Genomic DNA, 19390 nt, shown 5'->3' on the forward strand with positions numbered 1-19390 from the left:
AAGCTGCGGTCCGGTCTGCAATGCTGGTACATGTTACATGCACAGATCGTGCGCGATGCGTGCACGTGCCCACGTTAAAAGGTAAGGACAATTTGGCAGTTGCTGAGTTCAGGCCATGTTTAAAATGGGAAGGTGTGAAAAGTTCTGTTCTTCTATAAATTATGTGACAACTTTCAACTCAACACTGCTGTTCATGCGTTATTGGAAGATGTTAACCGTGCGTTTCAATGAAAACAAATGTTCAGAGATGAATTACTATTTTGCTCATGATAAGTGTCTTAGAAGTAGGGCTGTCACGACATTTTACTTGACGATTAGTTGTCACTCAAATAATTGTGATTAATGATTTAATTGTGTTTTTGTCGTTGACAGTTCCATCTGTTTGGCTTTTAGGTTTTGAAGTTGCACATGGTAGATATGACACATAACCTAAATAAACATGCTATTTCCACTATTTTTGACTTTTCTTTTTTAATATATGAACATTTTTCAACATGGAAAGGATTATGACGATTATGAAACATATTCACGATTATGTCCAAGAATTGCGATTAGAAGATTATGTAATAATTTTGACAGCCCTACTTAGAAGTCCCTTTTCCCCCCCCCCAACAACAAATATTTTGTTAGATTTGTGCTGACATGCTGTAACCCTGCCATTGGTGTAGCTGTCCATGTACTCTCCACTCTGGGATTCCTCTGTGCTACAGGGACTTTCCTGAGGGAACACAGTGACAGGTAAGGTATCTCTGAACTGTATCCTAACCAACGGTGATCATAGGTGAGTCAATATATGTTTTTTTTTTCCTTTGCCCATACCCAACACCATGCCATCTAAATCTAAAACTTGTCACCAAGTGCACAATTGTTATGATTTCTTACATATTAAATCCCAATTCATAGGCATTTTAAGATCCTGGCAGCCATTGTGGACTCTTTAGTATGTTCTTAAGCATGTCCAGAGGTACCAGAATCAGTTGATTCCCCCCTACCATTAGAGATATATCCATTTTAAGCTCTCCGCAGCCATCGGGGACGCCATCTTAAAAAGTATGGCTTTCTGGGAAAGTAGAGTATGTTATTTAGCATGCACAACTAGAATCCATTGAAATACCAGTTTTGTCTAAATATTTTGGGGGTTAAGTGATATTTTTTCATATATTGATTCACCTATCAGGGCTTCGCTACGTAGGCCATCTTGCCGACTAGACAATACTGTCGATGCATTTTCCACTTACAACCGATGAGCAGGCACGCATAAAGAAGGATTGTGCATGAATTTAATTTCCCTGGGGTCATATGGTGCAGTTGACTTTCTTTTGTTTTCCATGGTTCAATCTGAATAAACACTCTTACTTGTGTGATAGATTTATATGCCTACCTACAGGGAAATCTGTAATTGGTCCCTTTCCAGAGGCACAGGTGATTGTAAACCGCTTCATAGACACAAATCTAAGATCATTTAACATTCAATATGACAGAAGTATATATTGTGGGAGATTTTTTTAAGATTACGTTTAAGCATAAATCCAAGAAAACTTTTATGAATAAGGCCCCAATAGTCCCAGAATATTGGCTCGTGTACAACATACCTTATGTTGCATTAAATCGGTTCTTATTACAAGCAACTATCAAGATTTGGAAGTTATTTGTAATAAGGGCAATTCGTTTATTTCGTTAATAGTACAGCCCATACACAGGTCTCTGAGGTAGATTTTTTTTTTAGGAAAGTCAAGGTATGGTTTCAGAGCTAAATTAAAGCCAGATACAGCTCATTATAATACATATGTACCCCCATTCTAATAGAACAGCAGTGACATTTATAGCAATGTTTTCTTTTGGACCAACCTCACTGTGCCACAGAAACATGTTTAAAATTACCCCCCCCCCCCCCCACCACCACACACAAACACACACCCTCTGATTTTGCAGCAAGGCATAGAGGGATGGAGAGATGGAGAGATGGAGGCCGTAGGATGAGGGTAAGCAATTCGACCTAACCTGGGATTTAGAGACCCAACATTGGTTAAAAATACTGAGGGACATCAAAAATCTAATTACCACTCATCATTGAGTGCCGTTGCCAAAAGTGTGACCTATTCACAAAAAAAACAAAAAAAAATAAAAAATGAATGTGCAGTCAACAAAATGGACATACAAGCTGTGCGATGATAGGCCTGGGGGGCATGATGAAAACTTGAAACAGAATGATAAAGGTTGACTTATTTTTTTTTCTTCTAAAATTGTTCGTTTAAAGAAACTGCCCGATTTTCATAAAATAATCTGGATGGCCAAGATGGGGTTGAAAAAGAGACATCCATCTTGAATAACCTTTTGCTCTGCTCATTGTGTAAGACGATGCAATCACTCAAATGGTGTGAGAGGGCAAGGCTACTCTCCAGCTAACCCATTTTGCTCTAAACTTTTATTACGATATAATAAAGCCAAGCCTGACATGAACATGCTTGATTAATTTCATTTGATCGTGAAAAGAGCGAGTGCAAAGAGATAATATGATGAGAAAGGAAAAGACTAAAAGATAGAAAAAAAAATTTAGTGAGAGAGAGAGAGAGAGAGAGAGAGAGAGAGAGAGAGAGAGAGAGAGAGAGAGAGAGAGAGAGAGAATGATGAGACATTGAGGAAATTCAAATCAATATGACTAAGGTAGTGCCAGGGGACAGGTGGGTGTCAGAACATGCACTGTGATATGAATGGAGACAGATATATTGAGTCCAGAGCAACTCATGTCTGGCAGATATTTCAATGTTCTTGCAATGCCCACGGTTCCTACCTAGGCATTGCTCAAGCTTTTGTCTGCTTATCAATTTTTTAAACAGGCCTTCTGTTTTCCCTCTACAGACAGACACAAAGACACACACCCACACACACTGAGTAAAGTATTACACAATCTGAACTTAGTTCAAGTTATTATTGGGGGCAATTCTTTTTCCTTTATTTGGTACAGTGGAGAGAGACAGGAAACACAAATAGTAGGGAGGGAGTGAGATGCAGCGAATTGTCCAACAAGGGACTCATTGGCATTTGCGGCATCTGAGCCCATGTGGTACATGCCCGATTGCCAACCTTTTCTGGATCAGGGAGCCCTTCAAATCTTGATATCGTTGGCGGCCCACCCATCTAACCGTTGTTCAAATGGGTGCAGCAGTAGCATGCATTTACTTACTGTAGATAATGAATGTGTTCCTGATTGATCAATGGATAATTTAAGCATTCAAAGAAAAAAATAATGTTGTCTAATCATTAAAATCTTAAATAAATCTGAAGAGTTGTTTTTATAATCCACTTTCTGCATATGCATTAGACACATAGCCGTGCTAGTCAGCTATACTGTAGGCTTATTTAGCAGAACTTGTAATTTATGTACAAACAAATCAGAAGGGATTAATACGTCATTAGCCTACACCGCAAGCATATAATGCTGTGACCCGACCCTAACAAGTCTACCTTGTCTTTTCTACACTCCACTTACTTATCCGCATATGTCAGGCTTGTCAGCATTGTTGCAGATATGGCAAAAAGACTAATTGGCCGCATTATGTTAGAGCCAACTTCAACGGTCACGTCAGTGTGGCCAAATCTTTCTCTCCCTCCTTAGTCTCGCGCTCCCTGTCACTCTCCCTTAAATCTTCAGATTACTTTATTTTCTTCAAACATTGATTCTTATCTGGTGTTTGGCCAAAGATTGCTTTTTTTACTTTTTTCTCAAGGCTACAAAAAGAAGACTTTCCACATTTGATAATGCTGCGGAGTGCGGACTGTTGTGCTTGTTCTTCTGTAAAGTCGCTTGTGAATAGTATTGGTAATTGCGGGTTGCGTTTTTTTTTTTGGGGGGGGGGGCTTAAAAGTGCAGTTGCTTATTTTGCTGTGTAATGCTGTTTTAACCAGTGGTTCTCAATCATTTACCCCCAAATCTATATGCAGACCGTCTGAAAATATTGTATGCCAGCAGTGACTCCCTTACAAGATTTGTGTTATTTATTAGTTATGTTAAATAATCACAATCTTTCACATTTTCTTCAATATATTTTTTTGAAAATAGCAGATCTAAAAACTCTATGTCTATTTTCAAATAGCTGATGTATAGGTCTCTTGGACTCTTGTAGCCTAGTTGCTTCTTTTGGGGTGTTTTCATAGACCTGTTTGATTGTTTCTCTCGCAAAGCCTGGCAGCAGTGAGTGAACTGCAGGCGTGCAAAGCTCAGTCTGCCATGGCAAAATTTGATATATATCAGGCTTTTGAAAAGTCATTATTAAAACAATTTCACAAAAGTGAAAAATACCAGATACTGCTGTTTATTTCTTATTTTTGTGGTAATATTCTAACTGGCCAAGTGGAACGTAGGGTCAACTGGCCTGGAGTGTGTTTCAATAGCGGTCCAGGCCAGTGGTCCATTTAAAATGTCGAGCCCTGGGGTGTAAAGGGGTAAGGAGGATGCATGAACAGGGAAAAGGCAGACCCACTAGAGGGGTCCAGGGGTAAGTCTCTACTATGCAGAAGGCTGCTGGCACTTACAGTCATCTTGATTTGTTGTGGCAGAGAATGAGCCTTGCCCTTTTTTAAAGATGCGGTGCCATGATTCCCCCCCCCCCCCTAAAACACGATTTTTTTTTCCCTCCAAAAAACTGTACAGAAAGTGTTAAAATTATGTTTTTATGAGGCCACACCCACCAGTTCATCAAGTATGCCTGGTTGTCAGGTGGGTGGTGATCCAGCTGAAGTTAGCCACACCCACAGTATTGTGTGTAAGGTAAAAGGGGAGGGGCTGAGTTTATGATGTCATTAACTCAGTGTTTTTCGATCGGGCCTTTTGACTCGGAGGCTTTCAGCTTTCAGGAAGTACCCAAAAATACACAGGGAAGACAAATTTGCACATTATAACCACAGGAAAGTAATGTTAACTCCATATACATATACATATACTATGGCTATTGGCTATACCTCTTTAACATTTTCTTGAAAACCTACCATAGAGGAAATGCATGCTCTTGTCTTTTGACCTCAATTCTAACCTCCAACTTAAGCCACACTTGTAGGCTTAAAATAGCGTACTGTGTACAAAAGTAGTATGTAGTATGTTAGTTACTAATACTTACTATGTGGTTTTGGACACATTCTTTTAAATGAATTAGTTAATTCATTGTTCATCGTACCGCAGTGGCACACTGAACATAGCGATCTACAAGCTCACAACGCATCACCATATATTACTGAATTTCCCCCTTGGGATAATAAAGGTATCTATCTATCTATAACAGCACCGCACAGGTCTAGAGGTTTGGTGCGTGACACCGCCGTACGGCCATATCTATACTATAATTTTGCGAATGTCTGAGTGAGTGAGTGAGTGTCTGTCTGTCTGTCTGTCTGTCTGGGGGGGGGGGGGGGGGGGGGGATGGGGGGGTAGCCATTAAACGAAACGGGTATTTCTTACATTGATGCTCCTACATATTATCATGCAAGCACCAGTTAAAGTTACTTTCCATCCCTCATATACTGTATGCACAGTGCACATCCCATAACCCACACACTGCACATCATTTTGGAGCTCATATCTTTGAACGGGTAAGGGCTAGTATAAACAAAAGCAGCGGAGGCAGAAGGGGGAGGGGGGTTCAATGCCTGTAGAGAGACAGGCACTCTGGAAATAGGGCACGCGCATGGGGTCCATATGTACAGCAGCCAGTACAAAGTCCCGCATATACGTTGGCTATGATGACATTATTAACATCGCTTTAAAGAAGTGAAATGTCCCACATTATGAGTACAATATTTGCAGCAATCAATTGAAATATGTGCTATTCTCGCAATCCTGTGCCGGAATTCAGGGACTGTTGATGTAAGCTGACATGACAGTTCACACAGATGGCCAGCCACCGCATATAACCATGTTTAGCTTTTGTTATCGTAGCCCTGTTACTCTGAGTGAGTGACGCTCAGGGTGTTCCACAAGTGTAAACAATGTCCAGCTGGGCAGAAACAGTAGCTAACCAGGGACTGGGGGCCTGTGGGGGTTGGAGCAGGGCTGTATAAACCATTTATTATCGCTTTATTGCTGTATTCTTGAGATTTGCAGCCAGCCAACCATACAATTTAAAACATATATGCTAGCTAGTCATTGAGCAGCTTATGCAAGGCCTCTTATTATTTTAAATAGCACTACTATGGTAAATATAGTGGCCTATATAGCGGTAAATATAGTAGCCTATATAGCAATAAGCAAATAATGACAAGCACCATTTGTCATTGTTCTGTTGAATGATGATTATAAGGTCACAGTGAATGTGTCCAGGAGAATGAGATAAACATTTTGCACTCCAAATCAATACACCAATCAGCTTGAGAAGCAGCTCAAGTCAAAAAATCAAACCAAGTTTGAAGTGAGCGGGGTTGCGCGTGCGTGTGTGTGTATGTGTGTGTGTGTGTGTGTGTGTGTGTGTGTGTGGCCATGTGTGTAGCAGTTCATTTCAGGGTCCCACGTGTGTGTGTGTGTGTGTGTGTGTGTGTGTGTGTGTGTGACGCAAGAGCGCCACTTGGTCACCAGCGGTATTGCAGCTAAAGCATGTGTGTGTGTGTGTGTGTGTGTGTGTGTGTGTGTGTGTGTGTGTGTGTGAGATGCAACAGCGCCACTTGGTGACCAGCGGTATTGCAGCTAAAGCATGTGTGTGTGTGTGGGTGTGGGTGTGGGTGTGGGTGTGGGTGTATGTGTGTGTGTGTGTGTGTGTGTGTGTGTGTGTGTGTGTGTGTGTGTGTGTGTGTGTGATGCAACAGCGCCACTTGGTGACCAGCGGTATTGTAGCTCATGCTACAGACAAGTGGACAAGTGGACATAGCCAGGAACGGATAAAGTGACTCTTAGGAGACGGTGTGACCACCGTTCAAAAAATATAAAGCCAGGTAGACGTAGCTTACATTAGGGTTGCAACGGTACTTTACCTGCACACCGATAACACCGTTAAATAAAAAGAAAGCGTATCTGCTGCTTAGCTCTGCCCCGAGGCAGGCAGCGCAGTAGAGATGTGACGTTCGCGAACGATTCTGCTCTTTTGAACGGCTCTTTTAAATGAACAATGGGATTCGGTTCTCAATCGTGGGAGCCGTTCCTTGAGTGAGAGTGTCGAGAACAGATTCAGAATCAACGGATCATCCACAGGGGGGGCACAGCCCATCAGACTGACGCCTCGTCCCCACTCGCAGGGCACGTTCCAGGCGGCTAGTTGTGGCTTTATAATGGCACAGCACGCAGTAGGCGGAAAAACAACAATGAGCCAAACAAGAAAATGCAGTGCTGTTGTAACACTAACAGTGTTGTTGCTTTTTTACAGAGCTGAATTTTCAATATGGTAGGATGGTTGTTGTTGTTGTTGTTGTTGTAGCTTGAGGTAGCATTGGCTGCTACTGAGTGCTCACAAGACGCTACGACACTCAATGGTGGTTGAAACGGTGATACCGATAACCGCGGTGCTGACACGGACTATATTCTCGGTGTTAAAAATCTCATACCGTTGCAACCCTAGCTTACATGTCTTTTGGGTTGCCACCTGTAATAAAAGCACTTGCTTAGAAGAAGCATTGTCGGGCATGAAAAGACGCTCTGCTCTGCTCTGGGCTGCGTACCACGTTTCATGATGTTTGTGAAGCTTGGGTCGTCTCTCACACGGACAGACAGAAATCCACAACACTGGACTGGAGCAGCCTCCTACAGCAGCAGCGTTCAACTTTCTCCATAATCCACACAAGGAATGGATGTTTATAAATACCTTGTGGCAGTTTTTTTTTATCCCTCCAAACATATATAGGCTTAACAGAGCATACAAGCGAAAATGAAACTAGCACTAGACTCCAGTTTCTAAAAGTCGGCTGACCATGTGGTGTAATGTAACTAAGTACATTTACTCAAGTACAATTTTGAGGTACTTTTAATTTACTGGAGTATTTCCAGTTGTCAATATTTTTCCTTCTAAGCCACCACATGGCCGATCTACAAGCTAAACGGGTCACATGGCCTTTTACTTCTACTTCGAGTATTTTTATGCTACTTTTAATCAAGTAAAACATTTGAGTACTTTTCCCACCACAGTCACTGACTGCATTTGCATGCAGGCTAGTGCTGCTGCAGGAACTTGTGTTCTCCGTCAGAGGACTTACAACCTTTTCTGTCAAGTCTGGTAACTAAACCTGTCTACTATATGTTTATCACCACTCAATCAATGCGATTTGAGACGTGAGTTTACAGAATCACAGTCTACACAATCACTACCCGTCTCATCTGTTTGTTCAGTGTCTGAGAAGCCCCAGTCACGTTACTATAGTAACCCGACACTGCACAGATCTATAAGCTCACAATGCGTTGCGGACGCAACGTGTTGCAAGGTTGTAGATCTGCTACTTTCGAAGCGAGACCCGCTGTGCTGTACGGGGAAGTATAACTCTGGCTTATAGGACGGTGGAGTGGCTAATTTTGGGACGACGATAGGAATATTTTGGCTTATCACCGAACCCTAATTAATAGATACAGGGATACCGCAATACCGTTGGTAATGGGAAGACGAAAACCACTGTAACAAAATGTCGATACCGACCCAGCCCTAGTCGTAATCATCAAACTTCCTCACCTGTTAAAATTACAACATACTTTAAAAACTTTAAGCGACTAGTAGAATAGTCTGTAAAATAAATTATTATCTATAGGCCTACTTTGCCCATACACATTGGCTCATTAAAGAGAGTATCCTCTTTAGCTTTGACAAAGCACACATCACTCTTTCGCTTGTGACTTTCTGCTTTGCCAACTACGGTGATTTAAAACTAAGAATTTTGCCAAAAGGTGAAGGTGTTTGCATGCCTGTGTATTTGCAAATAGACTGACAAATGTACATGTATGCCAGCCTTAAACATTAATTCCTGTACCGGTTTGGCCACTAGTAATATCGGTACCACTACCAACCCATAGCGTTTCACGCTATATTCATTCAGCAGCAGCACTCCAACCGTCACTTTTAACACATCGGATGCCCACGTGATCTCTGACGTCTAATTTGCTGGTGCCCATGGCAACGCGTCATTTTACCTACCGGCGAGAGTACTGGCGAGAAAAGTAATCCGAGTAAATGTAATCCGAGTATGTCCTGTTTATTTCGCGAAAATCTTTTCTTTCAGTCAGGACCGTTTTTTATCATTTCTAAGCCACAGTGTTTGTGTTACGGCATGTAGAAGAGGCTGCCGTTTTGAGAAAAAAATTAAAAAAGGAAGGGAATCCGGAGAAAACAGCACTTTTGTGCAGCCGGTAAACAGGAAGTCAACGAGCCACACAGCACGTCCGGGTGACGTAATTGCGCGCTGCATGTTGGGAAATGGAGTTGTTTCATCACCGCGGTAGCCAAGTGCAGTAGCTACAGTACAGTATAGTTTACTGTACAACGCGTCAAACACGTCGTTGGGCACTCGTAAAGATCAAAGAGATTGACGCGTAGACACCACGTGGGCACCCGATGTGTTAAGATACAAGTCTTACGTCTTTATAAACCAGTGATATAGTTTTGCGCTTTGGACACTTCATATACAAGTCAATTTATACACATGAGAAAAGCACAATGGAGAGGAGAAGAGGAGAGCTCCTTGATCTATTTGTGCTATGGCATACGGACACTTCTTATTCAGGTCAATTAACTTTGTGCTTAGTGGATCATGTTAACATAACAACAAGCACTGGGTAGATGTCAACAATGAATCAAAGCAATGCTGTTAGATTAGTGTTTGCAGAAGGGGGGAAGGGTTCTGCAACTCCCTAGAAGACAACATCATGCCCCAAACAGAATAGATCTACAAGCTGTCATCACATTACGATGCAGCACGTTGATACTTTGCAGATATGTTATTTCTCAAGCAAGTTGAAGCAATGTTTTGCCTGGAGGTGGTCCACAGGCCAATCTCCAAGACACCTGCCGTCAGAGATGTCAACATAATTGACGCATTATTTAATATAAGGCAGGATATCAGCTGTGCCACCATGACTTGTTTTTATTGTTGTATTTTTCTTTATATGGCTACCGGTATTTTGTTTGTTATACATTTATTTATATCCAATAAAGGTGTATTTATCTTGAGATATCTCATCTACATAAACTACTCGAGCGCTCCACTGAAAAAAAAAACATGGAAAACCCGGCCTCCAGCATCCTGGCAAACCCACATCAATTGCAATGTACACGCAATGTATATAAGCTGGAAAGAAGGACTACTGTTGCCAAGGTTATCGACTCAGGCAGTCAATAATGTTTGATCACAAAAACATTCATCCACACTCCACAGCCGAGTTGCCTCAGAACAGCAAACATGCAGACAGTGATGGATGGTTTCAAATGACAAGAAACACATGCACGCCTAATGGAAAATTGAGTCCTAGGAATATAAGCACCAATTAGCAGCATCTCTGCACAAGCATCATTCAAATTATCTCTGGCCGACACCAAATGCAACCAGTTTTAATGACAATATCAGTGTGCTACTGTCCGTTTCTCACAGAACTGCTGCAGTCGTGTGGAGGGACACACTTGAACTGGGACAACTTGCGCTGGGATTCTGCTGTTGATAAGATTTTTAATTTTGCTTAATCAAAAATGGGTGGCCAATTTCATTTTGTCAGCTTTTTAACATTGATGTGACGAAGACTAATGCTAGCGTCACCACGACCGCTAACAGCTGTATGGATAATATATGAAGTCATTAAAAATCAAACAGCTTCATTTATAAGAAACAGGAATTATGTTTGACAATCAAAGACGATAAAACAGAGTATGTTTATAGTTCTTTATACTCCTATTCAGCTGTAGTGTAGCGCCATTTGTCAGAGCTGTAAAACAAGTTGCCTTATCCCTGTATGATTTGGTGAATTCTGAGGTGAGCACAAAAGGTATCGCTCCCCTGGGGGCTTTCAAGTTACCATGTCTAGATTCTCCCCTGCGGAGCACTGAGATATTCAAATAGACTATTTAGAGTCAGCAAGCAAGCACATTCATTGTCAGTTTATTTTCCTAGTGTCCTGCCCCGCTAACCTTGCAGAAAAAACTCTTCACCATGGGTCTCCTGTTGTGAAACATATTTTACGATAAGCTCCCTGTTCTATTCAAAATCATTTGACCATAACGGAACATTTCTTAGTGGGTGTTATGAGCTACGAGGCTGCTTTTAGGCCAAAAATAAACAGTGGGGCTATTGTGGTCTTCTTCAAAAAAGTGAACAGCTGGTCCTGACATTTTACAAACCACTACTGCATGATAATCATATCACTGCTTTGGAAATTGATAAATAAATCGTATTTTTTATGTATAAAAATAAATTAAAAACATTTTCATGGTCTGTCAGCCAGCACAAGACACTTTTAGCACGATCGTGAACCAACAATAGGAGACACATTTGAGGATTGACGCAAAGCTCATACGTATATCAAATGAATATTGTCCAGGTGGAAACCTTATTAAGCTATTCAAAACCACTGCGCGCAGCGAGCAAACACTGTGGTTGAAAAGACATTCGTATTGTAAACAGGCTTTCACTTGGCCACAGATATGAGAAGAGTCCTGACTCCTGACTCACACCAAGCCTGAGATCTCCATAACAACAAACACCAGCACAGTCCAGTAAATGGTTACAGGTTGCATTCAGAGATTTGGACTTAAATGTGATGTGAGATAAAGATTAAAAAATAAGTTAAGAGGCAGCAACATGGTTCTAACCAGATTATACATTATATCCTAGTCCTACCTGAAAAAGTAAAAATGTACCTTATGTTTCTTATGAGCATTCTTGTAAAAAAAAAAAAAAAAAAAAAAAAAAAAAGGAATACATGCTGAAAGAAACAAAATGTGATGGATCCAATGGACTCAACTAGTCTATTTATATGGAAAGATAAGCAATACTCCTTTAGAACAAAACATTGTTTGTCTGGGGTCCTCCCTATGTTCCCAAGGTTCTATGTTTCCAGGTTAGGTTTAGGGTTAGGGTTAGGGGTAGGGTTAGGGTTAGTTAGGGTTAGGGTTAGGGTTAGGGTAGGGTTAGGGTTAGGTGGTAAATGGGGAATATAGAACCCTGGGAACATAGAACCTTGGGAACATAGGTACGGTCCCGTTTGTCTCTCTCTTATATCCACGCACGCACGCACACACGCGCGCGCACACACACACACACACACACACACACACACACACACACACACACACACACACACACACACACACACACAGTGTCTGAGAGGCATTGATGACTATGTCCTTAATAGTGCTGTTGGTATCGTGTTCCTTTTGTACAGTGTCTAATCCGTGGCACAACGTGCATAGAGGAATAATACTCCCATATAATAGCCGACGCACCACGGAGAGACTTTGAAATCATGTGGCCATCAGTTCAGAGATCCCAACGAGCAATTTTGACCCAAATGTGCAAGTTTCAAAGACACTTAACGAGTACCACTAACTAAGATCTGAGAACGATTCTACGAAATGTCTTCTAAATCCCAAAACCTTTCTGAAAAACCTGTTTCGACATCTGTCGTGCTCAAACATCTTCATGTCATTGTCAAGGAAGCTCAAAAGGATGAGTATTCGGCCACGGACCCCCATCTCAAAGTAGGCTATGTTGTTCCAGGGACCCCCCAGAAGAAAACATAGGAGTTAAAAATGTTCGCTTTAAAAGGGTGCACATTCAAAGATTTGCACAAATTTTCACGATTTTTCAAATAAAAAATAAATTGCAGATCTACAAGCTCATATCGCGGCACTGGCACTTTGAGCTTGTAGATCTGCTTGTAGAACAGCCATAAAATAACGGTTAAAGTGGTTACAATCTAAAAGTGAGGCAAGAATAAACGGTACACAACGAACTGTCAAGACTAACCTGTGTGACTTTTCTCACTCTTTGTAAGTCCGTGGTGGTGAAACGTCTGTCGCTCAGTGCGTGGACATGTTTCTTTCTTCGAAGTTGCGTTACTTGGTAGATGTTCAATGGAGCCACCAGAGAGAGACTGTATAGATTATTGAACAGCACGATGGAGAGCTCGATGAAGACAACTAACTCACAGTCCCAGCTGCTGTGCTGTTATCTAGCCAGCTAGCCAGCTAGCTGCTGAAATAAACTGTTGTGATGTCGGCTCTCTTAACTCTTCGTATACCGGTGTCATATCATTTTCCCCCTTTTCACAACGGACACTTTCGTCTGTATCGTGCCTTAATATCCATATTTGTCCGCTTTCGCGCGAGTCGTAGCTTTTTCTTGGGGTGTTTTTACAGAGGATTTTCCCCTTTTCTTTCTTCTCCACTATGTGCAGAGCTCACTCCTCTTCGCCGCCACAATGGGTTCTGTTTCCACTCATTTTCAACAACACCACCGAGGCTCTCGAGTCTTTACGACATCCCACTGCCTGTTTACGACAGCGGTTGCTAAGCGACGCTTATAGTGTCGTTGTTGTCTCGTGTGGAACACCGCCCCCAGTGCAAATTTTGTCTGGTGGGTTCCCCTTTTATTTATTTAATTAATTTTACATTTATTTATTTTTTTATTTGACTTTTTTTCTTTTATTTCCATTTTAAAGCACGTACAGCCAGTCATCTCGATACTTTGTTGTTTGCTCTTATCTTATCCTAGCCCTGAATACATGACTCTCATATACATGAGAGTCATGTATTCAGGGCTAATCTTATCCCAATCCCACAATAATACTACCACCATTAATTATGCAACCATAATGACCTGCAAAAGAAAATGTACAAACTTTTAAGTGATAAGCTAATTAAAATGAAATATATGTATATAGACTATATTTTTTTTGTGCTCCAACATCTGGCTTTGACCAGTCAAAAACCGAAGGGAAAACGCATTCAAAAATGTCTGGGGAATGTCCAGGGCTTAAAGGAGTAGTTCACCCCCAAAATGACTTTTTTATATTGATTACTCATGCCATGGAGACTTGAGTTAAATAATATTTTTGTTGTATTTGTCGCATTCCTAAGACAAAAATTTGATTATAGTAAATTTACCCCCATTGATTCCGGATGGAGACCAAATGCATGGCCCTGGACATGCATGGCACTGGATGGGGAAACCATCAGGATATTTTACTAAAATATTTTTTTTGTCTCAGGAATGCGACAAAAAACTAAAAATATTATTGAACTCAATTCTCATGATGTATCTAATCAATATAGGGGGAAAAAGTCATTTTGGGGGTGTGAACTAGCCTACTCAGTAGGCTAGTTCACACCTACTCCTTTAAACTGGCCTAGTCTCGCGTGGCCTGACTGTTGCCTCCGCGATTTGGGCAAATGCTCCCGGCATATCATGTATATAGCATTCGGAGATTGTGGAATAGTTGTCTGGCTACGCGAGACTACATCAGGCCTAGATATGGCATAGGCCCACATATTGTCACAATCGGCTAAAGTTTGTTGCCTACACCCAGCGTCCCATTGGCCAAGCTTCGCAGGTGATTGGTGACTGACTGGTTGCTCAATGAAAATAGGCTAACTCATAAATAGCACTTCTGTAACCAAACTAAACAGCCAACACTATGCCAGCATAACAATTTGCAATTGATGTTAATAAATGATGATAGTTTTAAATGGTCCCACTGAAAGTTGTGTGTTTGTTCCTTGCCATGGCTGCTGAAGCATGTGTCCTTTCCCCCTGAAGGGCGAAACTCGGCCCTGTAAGAATTTGGACAGATTCCATGATGATCATCAAAGCGACCGGCTTGCAAAAAAAATAGTAACATCTGCGTAACCAGGGGAATGCAAAGAGAACTGGCAATGAATATTTAATTGGGTTTTGAGCCCAAGGCTAGTTTAATCCTTGTGCTGCGGAAAATAGCATTAACTTTACAAAAACCCATTAGCCTAGAGAGTAGCACCAAAAACAGTCCATCCTCCTACATGCTGCTATTTTGTTTCCTCTTGCCAACTTGTGCAATCAAAATGAACGAAAGACAAGAACTATAATGGCTTTTTCCAATTCGTAGGCCTATAATAGGAGACGGTCCTGAAAGCTCACTTTATGTAAATGTCAATAAAATAAATGGAAACTTGTCATGGCTGTGCACCTATGCAATTAAACCAATTGGTCCAATTAATTCATTCAGATTTTTAAAGGGCTGCATGCTTCCTGAGAACAACGGCAATTTATCATCTCCCATATATTTGTCACCACAGAAAAAGTATAGTGAACAAATTAATTTATCAGAGAGTGATAAGTTATGTTAGTTTCAATTTGTTCTGCAGATATGCAATGCAATAGATTTTCTCTTTGAAGCTAACATCTAACTGCCAGAAAGTCTACAAGTAAAAATGTACACTTGTCATTCTCTGACTCATTTTTTTTTAAATAATTCAATTACAAAATGATTTGACCTCATATGCATCTGGGAAATATGATGGATAGAAATTAATAGCCTACCACAACCTAAATAACCCTACAAAACTATATATATATATATAGGCCTATATATATTTTTTTTTTCTTTTTTGAGTAATAAATGATCATTTATTACTTTTATTTTATAAAAAGAATCCTCGAGATCCCAGGAATTAAACAGTTCAGTTTGTATTGTAGGCATAGGCTAGGTGGGATCTATTCTGCTAGTGGTGTAATTAATCTAACTGTATAGCACAATTTTGTACTTTTACTTCTACTCCACCTCAGAGGCAAATATCACACTTTTTTTTACTCCAATTATCAGAAAACTTACTAGCCTATACGTTGTAGATTGTGATTACTGATTATTATTACAAAACATGTTAATTTCAGCCCTATACATTTTGTCCATTTGAAAATAGCCGATCTACAAGCTCACACCCACTGTGATCTTGTAGATCTGCTATTTTCAAAACATTTTTATACATTTTGAACATGTGAAATGGGACATTTTGCACCAAGATTAGCCTACTTTTACTTTTCTTAGGCTACTTTAATACATTTTGATACCAATACTGTTGTAGCCTAGGCTACTTTTGCAATTTGAATTATGCTTGTAAAAGAGCAGTCTACATTGCAGTATTGATACTTTTACTTAAGTAAAACATTTGAGTACTTTTTCAAATGTACCCTTATCTGCGGAAGATCTTCTGCACGCTCTGCTTTTATTCTCTTGTATTTAGCGCCATCTGGTGGCGAGGTGAGCGATGTGTAGCTATGACGCGGATGTTGCCAATATTTTCGAAATGAAAGCCAGATAAAACAGTTATTTACGAAAGTTTAGCCCTTGATGTTGAACATGTCGGCCTCAGTGAAACACAGACAAGACAGCGTTGCTTTTCTCACTGCAATTGGGCTGATAATTATAACCATTCTGAGTGTGTGGCTATTAAGGAAATTTAAATGGAGGTTTATCCATGAAACTGGAGCTGCACTGTTATATGGTGAGATACTCAGTCTATTATATTTAGGCTAACTATAGCGGCTAGTTCGGAAGGCCTACAATAACGCTTCCTGCATTTTTTTTTATTAGGCCTGTTATTTATACAATTTCTATTCTAACTTTCTGGTCAAACATCTGCCAGGCCCAGGAGGATGGAAGATCCGATATCTTGGCGTTGCACCTGCTCATGTCATGATGCAGTTGCTTGTAAATTGATTTCATTCACACTCTGCACTCACACCGAGTTGCTTCAAGACTACATTATTTAGTTTCTACTCTGCTTTTGGTTGCTTTGTAGAGGCAGACTGGGTTCAACAGCTTTCACATGCCCTTATTTTAATGATTTATGTTCTCAATGTGTTAGTTTCTTACTTTGTTTACCAGGCTACCAGTGGAAGAAAAAGTACTGAAAAGTAAAACTGAACATAGAAATACTCTGTTACAAGTAAAAGTCAATTTACTTGAGTAAAAGTACAAAAGTATTGGTTACTCATTCATTGTGTCGAATGTCTCATTTAAACATTTAAAATTTATAAAAATAGCAGCTCTACAAGCTCACAAGCTTGTAGATCTGCTATTTTCAAATGGCCAAAATGTATATTTGGGCTGAAGTGGTTAATGCATATTTTGTAATGATAATAATGTAACTAGTAACTTAAGTTTTCAAATAATCGTAGTGGAGTAAAAGTACAATATTTGGATCTGAGATGTCGTGGAGTAGAGTACTTAGTTCCTTTATGCCACTGTTTACTACAAATGCATTTGATGAATCTCAACAGGTATGTTTTTGGGCGTGATTGTGAGAAGCCTGTCCTCTGAGGGGAAAGAAGATTGTGAAGTATACAACTGTATGGGCCTGAACAGAACACAACCCACCCTGGTGATCAACATCTCCAACCACCAACACAGTTTCAGACATGTAGGGATGGTCAAAACCTCAGGATGCCCTCTGGTCTCAGCCCTTCCCAAGGTACTGTATTCTGTATTTATCAACACTGGCCTTTTCATTTCACCTGCACAGCAATGTGCAATCTCTGGTACTTCCTTCTTGTGGTATATGAGAAAAAGAGAGAGAGAGAGAGAGAGAGAGAGAGTGAAAAAAGAAGGTTGTACACAGTAACAGGATATAGTAGAAGCTGCACAGCAGAAACTGCTTACGGATGTAAGAAACATGTATGTTTTTTCCCCCGCAAAGTAATACAAGGCCGTCGCACAAACGTGGTGAAAAGAGCAGATCTACAAGCACACAACGCCTCGCACGTGCTTGTAGATTGTCTGTTTTCACTAGTTTAAATCATTTTTAAAATGATCAACGCAGAATGAACGGTTTTGGACATACAAGTTTTCCACCCGACAATGACGATATGTTTTTATGCTAGAGCTTATTATTGTGCCATATTATTCCATACCCCCCTTTCCTCTGTTTGCATGTTGGTTATATTGCAAGTCTGCTATAATTCATCTCATTGTTAGTTTGTTGTTGTTGTTGTTACATAGTCTGATGTTTATTATGGTAACTATATAAGCTAGAGAGGCTCCCATGTGTGCCCTGTGTAGGAGTGGATGTACAGTAAACAGAAAATGTAACATTGACTGAAACGTCAAACAAGGCCATCTACAACAGTATTAACAACGGTATAGCAAAAAAGCAAACAAAAGCTAGATTATAGCACCATTAAACACACAAGGGAACATTGTGGGTGGTGGGGCGGGGGGGAGGCATCCTTTGCTCAGTCACTGCTGTCAAAAAGGAACTTTGCTTAAAGCTATACTGTGTAAGTTGCTCAACTAGTGATCAGTAGCGGTATTGCTTTTTTCGGCCGTTTTTCGGCCGGAGTCGTCGCGGACCACCGCCGCGGACCACCGGAGCGGCGCCGCAAACCACCGCGACCGATAGTAATCCGTGGAGGGGTAGAACGCATGGTAGAAGTAATTTTCTGGCCAGGATTTGTGGATTAAGAGGTTAAAATCCTTCACCATGGTAAACACTGTAGCCAAGCGGAGGCGCTTCCTGGAGACCAGAGCAGATAAGCTGTGATTGGCCGGTAGTGTACCATGTGTGCATGATCGGCGATGTGATTGGGCAACGTATACACAACGTATACAGATGATGCAGATTACGTCATTTTGGCGCGAAATCCCGCCCCTGTCACTGCTAAGAAGAAAACATATAAAGAGAAGGCTTCAGAAGCTGAAAATAACGGAGTGGGTGTTCTAAAACTTTAGCGATTTAACAGTTAGGACAATTTTAAGATTTGTTTTATAAAAAAAGTTACATGGTACAACTTTAAAGATAGTTTCCTAAAGTTTGTTCCAGTCAGTGGGGTCATGTGAGGCTAAAGATATACTTTCCTAGCTACAGTATGTGTATTTTTGGAATTCCCATTAGATGCTCTTGGAAGAGAATTTGGCACATTATTGTTCTGCACCGTAGGAGGGATCAGAGAGGCGGGTAATTAGTGCAGAACGGTTTGATAGATAAACACTCAGGTTTGCATTCTCCGTAGATTAATTGCCAGTCAACTTAAACCCTGGCACAAATTATGTCTGCGAAGAGTATCTATGATGATTTATTATATATTGGATAATATAATACATTTTACAAATGTATTGTGATGTGTCCTTATTAGTCTCTTGAGTCAGACTGTTTGTCTGGCTATGCAAGACTTATGTCCTAAATCTACAGTACAACTTACTCTGGAGATGCTAGAATATAATTTTGAGACTAAGCACAGCTTGAGTACTGAGGTGTTATAAAAAAAGAAAAAAAAATCCAATCCATTTATGTTTCTGAATAATATTGACCAAAAACCTCAACGAGGCAGTGTAAATCAGTTCATTATGAAACACATTGACAGCATCTTTTAATTACGCAGTGGAATGTCCAGACAGCACCTGAAATAATTAATTTAAACTATCCTTCACTGGGAAATGTATTAATTATACTAATATTTAATACAAAAGCCTCAA

At 40.5% G+C, this 19390-nt stretch overlaps 2 protein-coding genes across 2 annotated transcripts in view; one reads left to right on the forward strand and one right to left on the reverse strand.

The window, feature by feature from the left end:
* The window catches only part of dipk2ab (divergent protein kinase domain 2Ab), a 56127-nt gene extending 42776 nt beyond the window's left edge, over positions 1–13351 (reverse strand). The window contains exon 1 of the mRNA XM_080752307.1: positions 12910–13351. The gene's annotated coding sequence lies outside the window, so the exon portion shown is untranslated. The remainder of the gene's footprint in view (positions 1–12909) is intronic.
* Positions 13352–16294: 2943 nt separating this feature from the next.
* LOC308306711 (sodium/hydrogen exchanger 9-like) overlaps positions 16295–19390 on the forward strand; it is a gene marked incomplete at its 3' end in the record, with an annotated part of 88281 nt that continues 85185 nt past the window's right edge. Inside the window, exons 1-2 of the mRNA XM_080751755.1 lie at positions 16295–16421; positions 17200–17390. Coding sequence (XP_080607881.1) covers positions 17202–17390 — 189 coding nt within the window. The 5' untranslated portion in view covers positions 16295–16421; positions 17200–17201. The remainder of the gene's footprint in view (positions 16422–17199; positions 17391–19390) is intronic.

Source organism: Nannobrachium achirus (assembly GCF_963921795.1).
Source record: "Nannobrachium achirus genome assembly, chromosome: 21".
Taxonomy (NCBI): domain Eukaryota; kingdom Metazoa; phylum Chordata; class Actinopteri; order Myctophiformes; family Myctophidae; genus Nannobrachium; species Nannobrachium achirus.